The sequence below is a fragment of the Nylanderia fulva genome, unplaced genomic scaffold (genome assembly GCF_048542155.1).
Source record: "Nylanderia fulva isolate GAGA-0341 unplaced genomic scaffold, ASM4854215v1 Scaffold17, whole genome shotgun sequence".
NCBI lineage: Eukaryota > Metazoa > Arthropoda > Insecta > Hymenoptera > Formicidae > Nylanderia > Nylanderia fulva.
In genome coordinates, this window is record NW_028189945.1 from 3,731,426 (window position 1) to 3,746,679 (window position 15,254).

At 33.0% G+C, this 15,254-nt stretch overlaps 4 protein-coding genes across 4 annotated transcripts in view; 3 read left to right on the forward strand and 1 right to left on the reverse strand.

Annotated features, from left to right (window-relative positions):
- The first annotated feature begins 52 nt into the window (after positions 1-52).
- On the forward strand, positions 53-3,322 carry LOC114938291 (prostaglandin reductase 1). The gene is made up of 4 exons (XM_029312165.2): positions 53-342; positions 1,270-1,564; positions 2,136-2,406; positions 2,712-3,322. The coding sequence occupies exons 1-4, from the start codon at positions 54-56 to the stop codon at positions 3,051-3,053; spliced, it is 1,197 nt and encodes a 398-aa protein (XP_029167998.2). The 5' UTR covers position 53; the 3' UTR covers positions 3,054-3,322.
- A 75-nt stretch (positions 3,323-3,397) lies between these two features.
- LOC114938290 (prostaglandin reductase 1-like) lies at positions 3,398-7,107 on the forward strand. Its single transcript, XM_029312164.2, has 4 exons — positions 3,398-4,398; positions 5,039-5,333; positions 5,489-5,759; positions 5,997-7,107. Exons 1-4 carry the CDS (start codon positions 4,293-4,295, stop codon positions 6,336-6,338), a joined length of 1,014 nt encoding a protein of 337 aa, XP_029167997.1. The 5' UTR covers positions 3,398-4,292; the 3' UTR covers positions 6,339-7,107.
- Positions 6,268-10,903, forward strand: und (methionyl aminopeptidase und). Its single transcript, XM_029312163.2, has 7 exons — positions 6,268-6,334; positions 7,315-7,474; positions 7,909-7,983; positions 8,108-8,433; positions 8,782-9,186; positions 9,366-9,633; positions 9,900-10,903. Exons 2-7 carry the CDS (start codon positions 7,330-7,332, stop codon positions 10,103-10,105), a joined length of 1,425 nt encoding a protein of 474 aa, XP_029167996.2. The 5' UTR covers positions 6,268-6,334; positions 7,315-7,329; the 3' UTR covers positions 10,106-10,903.
- Positions 10,526-15,254, reverse strand: part of LOC114938121 (uncharacterized) — a 44,598-nt gene continuing 39,869 nt past the window's right edge. The window contains exons 5-7 of the mRNA XM_029311892.2: positions 14,836-14,995; positions 13,554-13,725; positions 10,526-12,932 (exon numbers count right to left, since the gene is read on the reverse strand). Of these exons, the coding sequence (XP_029167725.2) occupies positions 12,843-12,932; positions 13,554-13,725; positions 14,836-14,995 (422 nt within the window). The 3' untranslated portion in view covers positions 10,526-12,842. The remainder of the gene's footprint in view (positions 12,933-13,553; positions 13,726-14,835; positions 14,996-15,254) is intronic.

Consider the following 15,254-nt stretch of genomic DNA (forward strand, 5'->3'; position numbering starts at 1 on the left):
GCGTTTTATATATATATATATATATATATGAGATTTATGAGAATATAAAAGCAATGTTTGAGACAGTGCTTAAAGTAGTTCCACGCTTGCTATCAGCGAGGAATGACCTTATCGTGGTCACCGTTGCACGTTATATAACGTTTGACAACAAAATTACAGCGAGAGATTCACAGCGAGGGGAGAAATTCAATTCGACAATTGCTTCGATCCGAAAAACTTCAACACAATCGCGCGAGATGGTGAAAGCAAAAAAATACGTGCTAACAAAGCATTTCGTCAACGATCCGAAGCCGACAGATTTGAAATTGGTAGAAGAGGAGTTGCCGCCTTTGCAGAATGAAGGTACAGAGATATAATTTAATCGCACTTTCATCGTGCCGTGTGCATTGCTGATTAATGCTGACATTGCAAATAATAGTCTCTCAAACATGATTTCTTAATGAACAATATGTATACGCGATACATGATTTACATAATAAAAACTGTTATTAGATTAAATTACATGAATAATTTAGATGTCAGATAATTGAAGAATTATTTTAAATTTAAATATATATCAATTGATTTTGACTTTGAAATTTTTAGACGCTGCAAAGGCAGCATAATTATGTTAGATCATCAATCACTGTGTAATTAGTACCTGCGCCTGAAAATAAAAAAATTATGACATAGGTATTAAAAAAACATAATTTAACATTGACGATTGAATCACAAAAATGAGAGAGCATCAATCGTGATAGCATATCAGACTATCAATCACTGTGTAATTAACAGCTCTGATAAGAAAATACAAAAAAAGTAATATGATTTTATTAAAATATAAAAATATATAATTCTATTATTGCTTGATAATGTAAGATTAACGATCGAATTACGAAGTCGTATCAGCATTAATGCTCATGTAATCACTCAATTTTATGTATTATCTTAATTGATCATATAATATTCAAATAGCAGAAAATATATATAAAATGTTTAAAATTCATTAATTACTTGTTTAAAACTAAAAAAGATTTATTATATTAATAAAATATATAAAATACTAACTAAAATAAATATTTAATAAATGTTAAATAAAGATACAGATTACATTAACGTTAAAATAAACGTTTTTTTTTAAATGAATGAAAAGGAACTTAATCAATTATTTTAACATTTTTTAAATATTTTTGAAAATGAGTTTTAAACATATGTTATACATTTTTTGCTACTTGGGATCATCGGTTTCGAATTCATTGATTTTGAATCATATTTTCTTTTTTTTTTCAGAATATCTTGTGGAAGCCGAATATCTTTCCGTTGACCCATACATGAGACCCTACGTGCAAAGATATCCAGTTGGGATCACGATGATTGGCGGTCAGGTCGCTAAGATTGTAGAATCCAGAAATCCAAAATATCCAGTCGGCAAAAGAGTTGTGGGGAATCTTGGCTGGAGGACTCATACTATTATCAAACCAACGATTGCCACCAACGACGATTTCATGACACAATTACCACGCATTTTGCCGGATCTAGGCGATCTGCCCTCATCCTTGGGCTTAGGCATATTAGGAATGCCAGGGTAAAAAATGGAAGATATTTCCTAATGCGTGTGCGCCATGGCTTTTTAATGAGACGTATCTCCTTATCATTTAATGACAAAAAAAAGTATAAAATTAAGAAAAATACACAAGAAAATGGCGAGCACTTTTACGCTCTTTATTTGGCACTGATGATTTGCATTTACACTTTGAAATTCATATAAATCATATGCTTGCTAAAGCAGATCTATTTTTAGAGAGATTATTTATAGAAATATTAATATTTAAGAAATATATGTACTTTACAGAACCCAAACTGATCAATTTTACTTTTTCTAATTGTAAAAAATTGATGAAAAAGAATGTTGATCAATTTGACTTCTTTAATGAAAGTATTTTGCATAAAAATTTGTTTATAAAACTCAAATATAAAAATTGATTTTTTTTCTTTATCGAAATATTTATATATAATCAATTATTTTAAACATTAGCATATCATATTATTTAAAAATAACATTAGATAAATATATTTATTTGTAAAAAGTAATAAATATGTTTACATATATTTACATATATATATCATTAATATAAAATCTAAATTTGCGTTTACAGCAACACGGCATATTTCGGGCTGATGGAGATATGCAAGCCAAAACCTGGCGAAACAATTGTCATTAGTGGGGCCGCCGGTGCGGTCGGTTCTCACGTGGGCCAGATCGCTAAAAATCTAGGCCTCACCGTCATCGGTTTATGCGGCTCCGACGAGAAGTGCACCTGGCTCAAAGAATTGGGCTTTGATGCCACCATTAATTACAAGACTGCTCAAGTTGCAGCAACTTTACGTAAAATCGCTCCACAGGGCGTAGACTGTTATTTTGATAATGTGCGTTGTTAAAATACATAAATTATACATTCCTCCTAGATTAATTATCTCCTAGATATGCGCATTGTTATTTTTTAAATATTTTAAAATATATCTATTTGAGTACCTTTTAACGGCACAACGAAGAGTCATTATTTGCTGTAATTTTTAATTTTTTTCTGTAATCTTATATCAGATATTCTTTCTGTTGAAGTCTAATTAAAAATGTAAAAAACATTTGTTTTTTCCCCTATAAGGATATTATGCGTAAACTCACGGTTATACATTAATGAAACATTGATAAAGTTATGAAATTATATTTCCAGGTCGGCGGGGACATCTCTAGTACGGTTATATACCAGATGAAGCCGTTTGGTCGGATAGCCGTGTGCGGCAGCATCTCGACCTACAATGCGAATTCCTCATCCTTACCCAAGTGTACTGTTCTGCAGCCTGCGATGGTGTTCAATCAACTTCAGATGGAGGGTTTCATCGTTTCGCGTTGGATGAATCGTTGGAATGAGGGAATCGAGCAGAATTTGCAATGGGTCCGCGAGGGCAAACTTCGTTATCGTGAGACCGTGACTAAAGGTTTCGAGAACATGTTCGATGCGTTTATCGGCATGTTGCACGGCGAGAACTTCGGAAAGGCAATCGTCCAGGTATAGGTTGACATCACGAGTATGCTAGTGAAGTATCTGCAGTTCACTTTACATATATACATACTTTAAATATATATTTCTAAATATTTATATGAAATGAAAAATAAGCTGTTAATTTTATATTCTCTGTGAGCTTCCACGCTCTATATTGTGCGCTAATACCAGATGAATGTGTTTTTAAATGCCATTTAAATATGATGCAAAAAGTGTTAAGCGAAAACTTCAGTCGTTTCGAAAGATAAAATGTTGCAAATAAAATATTTTTTTAATATTTATTTTTTATTTATTTTTATTTTTTACCCAGTTACTATAATGAGTAGTAAATTTAAATAAGATTATATTCCTTTATAAATTTACGATAAATAAGATAACATGGTGAAGAAAAATGCGCTTAGCAAGTGTACACGTGTACCTTGCACGGACATGTTTATTAAATTTGATGATAAGTTTGTCTAAAGTTATGTTGAAGCAGTTAATATTAAAGTTTAAAGTAGTAATGATTTTATATGTGTTATTTTGAGGATCAATATTGAAGTATCGAAAATTTTAAACTTATAAAATTGAGAATTATATATACGTACCATATTTTTATAATATAATAAATATATGAGAATGTATATTTTTTATATAATTTGAAAATTGGAAAATTGGAAATGAAAAATTTTGCAACTTTTATATCATAGTTTATTGTAAATGATTTTTATTTTGTTATTTGATTATTATTTTATAATGCACCAGTTATTATGTATGTAGTATGATTATTATTGATAAATCATATATATTTTATTTTTTATTGTTTTATTTTACTTTATTTACACATACCTTCTGAAGGTTGTCTACATATACTTTCATATCTGAAGTAAAGGAATATTACCTTTGTAGTCATAAGTTGTCAATTATCTAAATTTAGGTGAATCCTCGATGATAAACTCATATATCTTTTAATTGCAAGCGTTATCGGAGTAATGAATAGATTTAATGTATTTTGTAAGAATTTGTTTCCCTTTCTTAAAGCGGAGAATTTATTTGAACTCAAATACATGCCGCGTTTTACATATGTTTATGAGAATATAAAACCAAATGTTCGAGACAGTAAAAACAGTTCTACACTTGCTATCGACGAGAAATTTTATCGTGATCTCACCATTGCACACTATATAACATCTAATAAAGTTATTACAGCGAGCGAAGAAATTTAATTCGACAACTTCTCCGATTCGAAAGAATTGAATACAATCACGCAAGATGGTGAAAGCGAAAAAATATGTCATAGCAAAGCATTTCGAGAACGAGCCGAAGTCGACGGATTTAAAATTGGTAGAAGAGGAGTTGCCGCCTTTACAGGATGAAGGTAGAGATAATTTAATCGCGTTGTCATCGTATTTTATGTGATTCGCTGATTAAGGTTGATTAAGGCTGGTAAATAGAAATTAAACACAAACACGATTTATTTTTAACGACCGTTGTATATACCGTTGTATGATCAATAATAAAAACTATGATTATATAATTAATTGCATGAATAATCTAGATATCAGATAGATAATCATATTTTACATTCCAACATACTTATGTTAACTTTTAGAGGACGGGAAGCCAATATTTTGGCTCTATAAGGGTTGTTTTTTCATAGTAGAACACTATAATAAAGATATAAAAATTCTTACTTCAAATTACAAAAGTTTACGAAAAAATACACCCGTTCTCTAAACGTTAAATTATACTTTGAAAGTGCTACAAAAAATAAAAGTTTACAATTATATCAGACTATATCATTGTGTAATTAGCATCTCCGTCTAGAAAATAAAAAAATTATATAACTATTAAAATAGAACTATATAGATATGTATATAAAAATATATAACTCTATTCTAGCGTAATAATTAAAAATTAAATAATTCTCAAGCGATTATTCATTATGTTATCTTAACATTATATATATCAGTCATAATAAATCATCTTATTGATCGAATTATATTTTTTTCTTTCAGAATATCTTGTGGAAGCCGAATACCTTTCCGTAGACCCGTACATGAGACTGTACGTCCAAAGATATTCGGTTGGAATCACAATGCTCGGCAGTCAGGTTGCTAAGATCGTGGAATCTAGAAATCCGAATTATCCGGTCGGCAGAAGAATTGTTGCATATCTTGGCTGGAGAACTCATACAATTATCAAACCAACGATGGATGACGACAAAGACCTCATGAAACAACCACCGTACATTTTGCCGGACTTAGGCGGTTTATCGCACTCTCTGGGTTTAGGCGTACTAGGAATGCCGGGGTAAAACATTGAAAATATTTGCTCTTATATTTGTTTGCATCATAATTTTTTAATGAACGCATTTTCTTATTGATTTGCAACAAAAAAGTGAATATAAAAATAGGAAGAAAAGGGAAAATAGAGAACACTATTATAACTCGTGTTTTCATTTACAGTAACACGGCGTACTTTGGCTTGATGGAGATATGCAAGCCAAAATCCGGTGAGACTATCGTCATTAGCGGGGCTGCCGGTGCGATCGGTTCTCACGTGGGCCAAATTGCCAAAAATCTGGGCCTCATCGTCATCGGTTTATGTGGCACCGACGACAAGTGCAAATGGCTCAAACAATTGGGCTTCGATGTCGCTATCAATTACAAGATCACACCAATCACGACAACTCTACGCAAGGTCGCACCGCAAGGGATAGATTGTTTCTTCGATAATGTACGTTGATAAAATACGTAAATTATACATTTTTATTTCCTAAATATGCGCATTGTTAATTTTTTTTAAATATTTTCTCTCTTTAAAGTACCTTTGACACAATGAAAAGACTCATTATTTGTTATAACTTTTCGATTTTTTCTCTGTTGAAGTCTAATTAAAATATGAAGCGATTTTTTCCAAGGAATATCGTGAAACCCGCCTATACTTTGTGATGCGATGAAATTATATTTGCAGGTCGGCGGAGAAATCTCTAGTAGAATTATATACCAGATGAAGCCGTTCGGTCGGATAGCCGTATGCAGCAGTATCTCGAGCTACAATGTAAATTCCTTATCCTTATTCGAGTGCAGCATCCTGCAGCCCGTGATACATTCCAATCAATTGAAGATGGAGGGCTTCCTCGTTTCGCGTTGGTGGAATCGCTGGAACGAGGGGATCGAGCAGAATCTGCGATGGATCCGCGAGGGCAAACTTCGTTATCGCGAAACGGTGACCAAGGACTTCGAAAACATAGTCAATATATTCATCAGCATGATGCACGGCGATAATTTCGGGAAGGCTGTCATCCAGGTGTAGGTCGACATTACGAGTATCGTGCATACTATATCTTAAATAAATGTACCCAGCAAACACAGTATATAAATGTTATATACTTAAGCATGTTACATGTAACGTATGTTAGTTGTAATTTCCCACTCATAGATGTAACATTTTTAATATTACATATATTACATTGTAGTTATATTGTCATTATATCCCAAGATAGCACTGACTTATCAATACATCAATGTGCTATTTGGTATATAATTACAATATAACTACAATGTAATATATGTTATATTAAAATGTTACATCTATGAGTGGGAAATTACAACTAACATGGATGTTACATGTAACCTACGCGTTATATTACCTGTTATATTCCGTTTTATTATAGCAATGTAACAATTATATATCGGTGTTTGCTGGGTATACATATATATATATATATATATATATATATATATATTATATATATATATTCCTGAAATGGTTTGAAATATTAAGAAAACGAAAGCTTATGAAAAGTAAGTTGCGAATTTCTGCGCACTCTTAATATTGTACGTAAATGTTAAATTAAGACATTTTTAAATGGTATTTAAACGTGCGATAACGCAAAAAGTGTTAAGCATTCACCGAGAACTTGAGTCGCTCCAAAAGATCAATTTTGCAAATAAAGTCGTATTTTTTTATTTTATACTTAGTTACTAATAAGTGACAAATTTAAGATTTTACATTATAATTTTCTAAAACTAATTTTTATAAATTATCTAGTAAAATAAAAAAATATTTTTAAATAACAAAAGTTGAATAAAGATTATTTTTTAATATCAAAAGAATGTATGCAAATATACAAAGAAAGTTTGTAATGTTTTAATTCTGAAAAAAATGTCTTATCATTGATTTTATTGTCAGTCGGTAAAAACGAAAATTTTGTAAATTATCGCGGATCGATAAATTAAATTTCTGCGTTCTCGACGATACCGTCGATTTACGTCGCATCATTGTTTAGCCATCATTCTCGAAAATGGCGGCTGTATTGGACGAGGTCGGCAAATCCGCCGAAAAACTCGTGGACGAGGAAAAGAACGAGATCGTCGACGAGGAGGACGAGACCGGCGCAGTTGAAGCTTCTAAGAAGAAGAAGAAGAAGAAAAAGAAGAAGAAGGCCGGTGCGTTTAAATACGATCCTGCGGATCGTCGTCCTTGATAGTTTGCGCGCTACACATTCCTCGTTGATCCTCACGTATTTCTTTAATTTTACCGTAAAATACGGTTGCAAAGTCGCCGGGAGAGATTCATCTGCTTTAGATCATACCTGCTCGCGACATTTCGTTTAATCTCGAGTATTTAACGCAATTCGTCGTGTTGTTAAAAGCGCGCGATTTTGTCGTTGCACGAGGTATTAATGTGCTCCATTATCTTCTGGTATCAACATTTTATTATATCATTGTTGCAGTTTATTCGGAATCAATGATTTTCAACTCGTATTTGATTTGACAGCTTTGAAATTTCACCAGATTCATGTATACATAAACTATCAGCTGCTAGTAAAAGAAATAGTCTTATTAATTATAAAATATTAATAGTGAATATTTTCACGCAGGTGCTGGAGAAGCTAGCGCAGATGTTCCTGAAGGGGAAGAGGATAAAGTTAAGGACGATGATGCGGCAGCAGAAGGTATTAATAGTTTTTAATTTTTTCTAACTGATGATTATAAACTAAATTCAATAATTAATATAGTATGTTTTTAGCTTTCCATGTTAATAACTTATAATAATATCTCTTTGATTGAAATTCTTAGGTCCCACAGAGTTGGCTGAGAACGATGGAGAGAGCGAGGATGTCAAAAAGAAGAAGAAGAAGCGTAAGCCTAGAAACAAGGGTGGCATAAAGCAGCAAACAGACCCACCGACCATTCCTGTGTCGGAATTATTCCCAGATGGCAATTTCCCAGTAGGACAGATAATGGATCATCCATCCGTTGCTGGAATAGATGACAGAACGGCAAAAAATCGCTTCACTAGTGAGGAAGCACGCGCCCTTGACAGAATGCACAATGATATCTACAATGAAGCCAGACAAGCAGCTGAAGCACATCGACAAACTCGAAAGCATATTATGAAATGGGTATGTAAATCTGCGTTATTGTACACTGATTAAAATAAATTAAAATAAAGTAGATTAAGATTTGTATTAAGAGTAATAGATATCAAGGATTGTGAAACAAATCATTTTTACAATTTGCAAATATTTAATATATACATAAATATTATATATATATACACACACAAATATATATATATATATATTTGTGTGTATATATATATGTATGTATAATATAAATATAATATAATATTTATAATATATATAATATAATATATATATATATATATATATATATATATATATATATATATATACACACACATATATATATATACAAATAAATATATATATAAATAAATTAATCTGCAGGTAAAACCGGGAATGACTATGATAGAGATTTGTAACGAGCTGGAGGAGACCGCACGGAAATTGATAGGTGAGGACGGTCTCAAGGCTGGATTGGCGTTCCCGACCGGGTGTTCCCGCAATCATTGCGCGGCTCATTACACCCCGAACGCTGGTGATCCAACCGTTCTGGAGTACGATGATGTTACAAAGATCGATTTTGGTACGCATATTAATGGGCGTATCATCGATTGCGCGTTTACTTTGACGTTTAATCCAAAGTACAATAAACTGATCGAGGCTGTCCGCGACGCCACCAATACCGGTATCAAGGCTGCCGGAATTGACGTACAATTGTGCGACGTCGGCGCTGTTATCCAGGAAGTAATGGAGTCCTACGAGGTGGAACTGGATGGCAGAACGTATCCGGTATGAAATATACAATATATGCAAAATATCTGTTCTAATTGCTTGTGACTAATTTTAAGCGGTTTATTAAGTAAATTTCGTAAGGAACCTTGCGATTGTTCAAATTTTTGCTGGAAAAGATCCATACAAAATCGACGAAAATAATGAAAGATTAATTAATAAGTTGAATTTTTTTACAGGTAAAGTCAATTAGAAATCTGAAAGGCCACTCTATCGCGCCCTACCGCATACACGCCGGGAAAACGGTGCCGATAGTTCGAGGTGGCGAGGCAACTCGAATGGAGGAGAACGAGTTCTACGCCATCGAAACCTTTGGATCTACTGGTAGAGGCGTTGTTCATGACGACATGGAGTGTTCGCATTACATGAAGAGCTTCGATGCCGGTTTCGTGCCATTGAGACTGCAGAGCAGCAAGTCTCTTCTCAATACTATCAACAAACATTTCGGTGAGTGACCGAACAAAAACATTCTCAGTTTAAAGCTCCTGGGTCCTTGTAGCAACCATGTTAAATTATGACGTCGTTTGAAGTACTGTTTCAATATCTTGAACTCTTTCAATATGTTGAAATATCTTTTTATTTCGAAATAGCATCTAAGAATCTTTAGTTTATTCTTGCCTCTAATGTCACAATTCCAACATGATCGGCGAGGAGTCAGGAATCTTAAAAAATAAAATTGAATTAATCTGTTTCTAATTCCATGAATTCTCCAGGTACGTTGGCTTTTTGTAAACGCTGGTTGGATCGTGTCGGATGCACCAAGTACCAAATGGCACTTAAGGATCTCTGCGAGAAAGGCGCCGTAGAAGCGTATCCGCCGTTGGTCGACGTCAAGGGTTGTTACACCGCTCAATTCGAGCACACTCTCGTTCTGCGTCCCACGTGTAAAGAAGTCATCTCCCGCGGAGAGGATTATTGAATAAATCAATCATTAAATGCATCATTGTTGTGTTTTACATGAATCACTATCAAATGTGTCAAGATGTATTTTAATCTCGATGTAACATCATTGTCAAAATCTTGTATTGTTCGATCCATGTGCGGCGATGCACGAATGGTACACACGTGAATGAGAATATAACCAATGTAACACACGTGTGACACTTGTTAAATGTAATATACGTAATTTTGTTTTCCCGGTCGTAAGCATCATAGTACGATGTCGCGAGTTGAGACGAACGAAAGCGCATTTTGTGATTTCTACTTATTGAACATCAAATGCTTTTTTTTTGGAATATGTGACTGAACAATAGAACTTGCATTTCTTTTTTTTTTTTTATCATTTCTATAGATATACGCTGATACGCTTTGAGAAAAGGATCGTAATTTGTATTCGTCGTAACATTTTTTAAATCTTTATTACTGATTTCTTACACTCTTACACTAAAATGGAAATGACGGGAGGGGGAATGGTGTGTTTAGTGTTATTGAATAAAATATATTTAGGATTCGAGATTTATATCATTGCGATGATCTTATGGTCCTGAATATCGTGTAATTAAGTTTTTAATATTAGAATGATATAAACGTAGAGAGTCTAGTAATACATACGTGTGATAATTGTACAAAAAACAGAAAGTATTCTCCATTTGTGGCTTCTTTATAGCGAATATAATCTCTCTATACGTCGATATATTTCCCTACACATTTTAAAAGCGCGAATTATATGTCAAAGTCTTCGTGGATTAATCGATAAATTAAAGGTGTAACAAATTCATGTCTTATATTATTTTTTTATCATCTTAAGAGGCTGCGCGTGTTTTTGCAAGATTTTTAAAATAATGCACTATGATATAATAGCAACAATTGTTACTCCGTGTCTTGCTAACGCACTTATTTCTCTCATTATCGTATAATGAAGTATAAGAACACATTTCGCGGAGAGTTCTGATCTATTCTTTCTTATCCTCCGGTGGAATATTTATTTCTAGTGGCATCATTTTATAACTATAATAAGACGTAATTTGACGTTTAATAGTACACGTGAAATAAAAGCGGTTAGTATCATCATTCAAGTCGGATAAATTCGTCACTACACTGTAAAAAAATATGTAATATATTACACAAAAGTATGTAAAATTACATAAATAATAAGTGTAAAATTACACGATAAATAATCAAAATGTTTACCTTTTCATTATTTATCGTGTAATTTTACATTTATTATTTATGTAATTTTACATATTTTTAATGTAATTTTACAAAATTTTTTTACAGTGTACACAGCTACGTAAACTCACGACGTCAGAAGTTACCGCGACAAATAAACTAATGGTGAGTCGTGCGATTGGTTGCGCGTATCTTTAGGGAGAACCCGTTTTATGTTTAAGGTGACTCGAGTTGAGGTCTTTTTGTGACGTGTTAAACAAGAATGCGAGTAATGCCACTGTCGATAATCCGAATATTTTCTAGATGCCCGAATCGCGTCGAAGATCATGGAAGATATCGTCGGGACTTTTACTAAGAGAGGAAAGGAAAGCAAAAAAACGACTATACATATAGGTGTACCTCGTATAGACGACATGTGTCTAAGGATATTCGCGGATCCAGAACTCTCGCGCGTACTTCGACCGATTAATCCTAAACGGTACAGAATATTTCACTTATAACGAAACAATAAATTTTAATTTTACTTTATTGCGCAAATAATAGTCCCAGCAATAATACTTAAAAAATAATCTATATTTATCGTTTTGTCGTAAATTTTATAATATATAAGAATTCTTAAAAAGAAAAAGTGAATTTTGGAAAATTAAAGGAAGCATTTCGTATCGTTCAAGATCAAAAGATCGAAACGGAAACGAATAAATTCTTTCGCATTATCTTATCTCACCATTTATCTACTCTCGCTACTCTGTCTATTGTCAATTTGTGTCGCTACTCTGTCAAACTGTATTTATTATCATGTTAACTATCGGTGCTCTCGCGACGAAATCACCTTTGTGTTTTCTCGTAAGAAAAAATACGCTGGTTATTATATATTCGAGTTTACACGTATAATAATTACCGGATTACTTTTTACTACATACGATAATTACTGATATAATAATCGTATGTAATAATATATACGTTATCGCTTGTCGACGTCATCCTAATTGGTCATCAAACTAAGCTCGGCACACTGAGGTTTACTATTTATTAAACACGACAAAGACACGTGATTGGTTGCTGATTGTACATCGAGACACCCGATACGTTCTTACGAGCCCTTTGCTTGCGCGTTATCCGACCCAGATGGAGCGACACCGTAATTCGTGATGTTTAAGCCATAAAGAGATATAAATCCTAATCTTTGTGACACAACGTCGTTTGGTCCTTCGCATTGTTCTGGGAATGATTTTACGGTGGATTGACTGTTCTTTTTTTTCTATGAGATAAATCTTCTATTGATCCTCTCCTCGCTTATAATCGAGCGATGAAATTCGTGGCGTATTTTATCTTAATAACGCTCATTATATAACACACCTTTCGTCGACGCGCCAAATGAGAGACGCCGCAGTAATCCTCGTGCCAACGAAATCAGATGTTACGCGTATATACATGTTGATTGCGATCGATAAGGCGTCGAGGTATGAAATTACACGAGCCATCCAAGCGGATCGAGATCGATCGATCGTTCTATTCATTCGAGCGCGACCTCCGACCTTCGTTTAGGCTCACTGGGACTCGGTGCGAGGCCTCAGCTTCGCCCTCGCTGTTACCAAGAGATTGCTCGACGGCTCCGTCGTCGCCTGCGATTGCTCTTGCTGCGAACAGACAATTGCTTATTCAATGCGAGTCCCATTCACGTCGAGAAAGAAGTAGATCAGAGTGCATCGTTAAATTTACATTTGTATTTGTAATTTTATTTTATACGTGTGACATCAAAAGAGATATCTTGACTTGACAATTGAAAAATTCCACACATAGAATTTTTTCTTAGAATTTACTGAAAATCACAGTAATCGATTAAATATTTACCACAATAAAAATATTAATATATATCTACTATAATAAGTTAATATAAAATATGTTCGATTGATTTTACTCTGTGTGTACATATTAATAGTTTTTATTGTGGTAAATATTAATCAGAGAAAAATTATAAAATTCTCTTATAAAATTCTTCCAACATTATATTGTTCTACAATTACCATAATTTTTTAAGTAAATTTTAAGAGAAAATTCTTGTAGAAAGAACTACAGAATGTCAAAATGATCGAAGATTCGAAAGATTTAGAATATCGAGATTTAAAAATTGAACATATATCGAATTTTTTCGAGGATTTCATATAATTAATTTAAAGATCACAGGATTTCATTCTAGAGATTTAAAGGTGTTAATTTAAGAAGAATGAAATTAATTATACATATATATGTTAAATTACCGTGATTTGAATGTGTCTTGCTCTTTGCTCGATCGCTCTTTGCAATGCGGTTCTAGGATCGTCCTTATAGCTTTCTTCCCGCATCCTTTCAGCTTCTCTTCTTGATGCGGCTTCCCTATGTTTCTCCAAAGCACGTTGCAACTCGCTCTTCTGATTCAAGACGTTTTTGCCACTGCGAAAAGAAAAAAATATTAATAATTAATCCTTATTCAAGCAGTTTCTTCCTTTAATTAACTTTTGTTATGTGTGAAATAGTAATTTTAATTTTATAAAAATATTTTTAATGAAAGACAAAATATTTTTAGACGCACAAAAAAAAGAAATAAAAATTGCGCGAACGAGAAGATAAAAATATAAATTGGTTGAAGTACACTATATGAAATTATATTGTTTTTATCGCACGTGGAATAGTCACGTGCTATATTGCGTGCTAAGATAAGAGTCGGTGAGCGTGAACTACTTAATTTCATCGAAGCGTGAAGAATCGCAGGTGTGACGAATACGTGTACATACTGATTAGACGCGAAGCGAAATTACGTATAAGTATATATTCGATTTTTTACGTCTGTCGAATAATCGCGTGATCGAAAAACATTGAGCGAGAATTATTTTTCAAGATGGCATACATATTACTTCTCTCTTTCTCGTCGTCTTATATATTATATAATCTATATAATTTCTGATCACGCTCGAATAATTCACATATAATGAAAATGGATGATGAAAATGTATTATGGCCTCCGGTCAGCTTTCATCAGGAAGTTTTCTACGCTGATAATTGGCTTTCCATTTTCATCACGGATATTAAATATATATTCCTCACGATATTAATTAATTCTTTATATACTTATGAAAACGCGGAGGTAGACACAGTAACAAGTAAAACATTTACTTTTGGAATTATCTTTCCTTCGAAGTTCCTTCTTTGCTCGGGGATAAAAGGTCTTTTGTCAAATTTAAAGATACCCGTGGGAAATTAATAAAAAATCGTAAAGATATTCAAAGAAACTTCAAAGTGATAATTTATTAAGAGAAAATTTAATACTAAAAATATAAACATTTTAAAAGAGGATTTAAAATTTTGTTCGATTAATGAAGTTTTTCTAGTAGAAAAGAAACGATACAACATTTATTTCAGGAAGTGCTGAATCGAATAAAATATTTATTACAGTAAAGAACTTTCTATTATAAAGAGGCACTCACTCGTCCGTTCAGACATTATTTTTCTATAAGTTAATTTCTTGAAAGAAAAGAAAGTAGAAAAATTTTTGGAAGCACTCACATTTTCTGATTAAAGAGCAACTCTCTGTGCAGGTCCTTATGATTATTGGAGGTAAGGCAAGGGTTATATGGTTTCCTCGGCAAGATCAAGCCATCTGGTCCCATGTGAGGAGCCGGTGGTGGCGGAGGCGGTACGCCTAGAACCGGTGCCATCTTTTTTCCTGAAAAAAAAATCATAAATTCTATAAATTATTCATTCAAAATAAAAATTCGAATAATAAATACGTGATAATTATGTAGTATCACTAATAAATCTCCAATCTTCGCACGAGAAATGAAAATGAATCCAAGTCATAGTCTGATTCATTTGATTAACAATTCAAAGATATAGATCCTAGAGTCGAAAAATATACAATTATATGTACAATTGATTAAAATAATTAAATTTTCTTTCCAATATTTTTAAGAAAGTGGATCAGA

Coding starts and splice junctions, on each gene's coding strand:
- LOC114938291 (XM_029312165.2), top strand. CDS start 54: ATGTTTGAGACAGTGCTTAAAGTAGTTCCACGCTTGCTATCAGCGAGG. Junction 1,565..2,135: donor GGCATATTAGGAATGCCAGG/GTAAAAAATGGA, acceptor TTGCGTTTACAG/CAACACGGCATATTTCGGGC. Junction 2,407..2,711: donor TAGACTGTTATTTTGATAAT/GTGCGTTGTTAA, acceptor TTATATTTCCAG/GTCGGCGGGGACATCTCTAG.
- LOC114938290 (XM_029312164.2), top strand. CDS start 4,293: ATGGTGAAAGCGAAAAAATATGTCATAGCAAAGCATTTCGAGAACGAG. Junction 5,334..5,488: donor GGCGTACTAGGAATGCCGGG/GTAAAACATTGA, acceptor TTTCATTTACAG/TAACACGGCGTACTTTGGCT. Junction 5,760..5,996: donor TAGATTGTTTCTTCGATAAT/GTACGTTGATAA, acceptor TTATATTTGCAG/GTCGGCGGAGAAATCTCTAG.
- und (XM_029312163.2), top strand. CDS start 7,330: ATGGCGGCTGTATTGGACGAGGTCGGCAAATCCGCCGAAAAACTCGTG. Junction 7,984..8,107: donor CGATGATGCGGCAGCAGAAG/GTATTAATAGTT, acceptor TGAAATTCTTAG/GTCCCACAGAGTTGGCTGAG. Junction 9,634..9,899: donor TACTATCAACAAACATTTCG/GTGAGTGACCGA, acceptor TGAATTCTCCAG/GTACGTTGGCTTTTTGTAAA.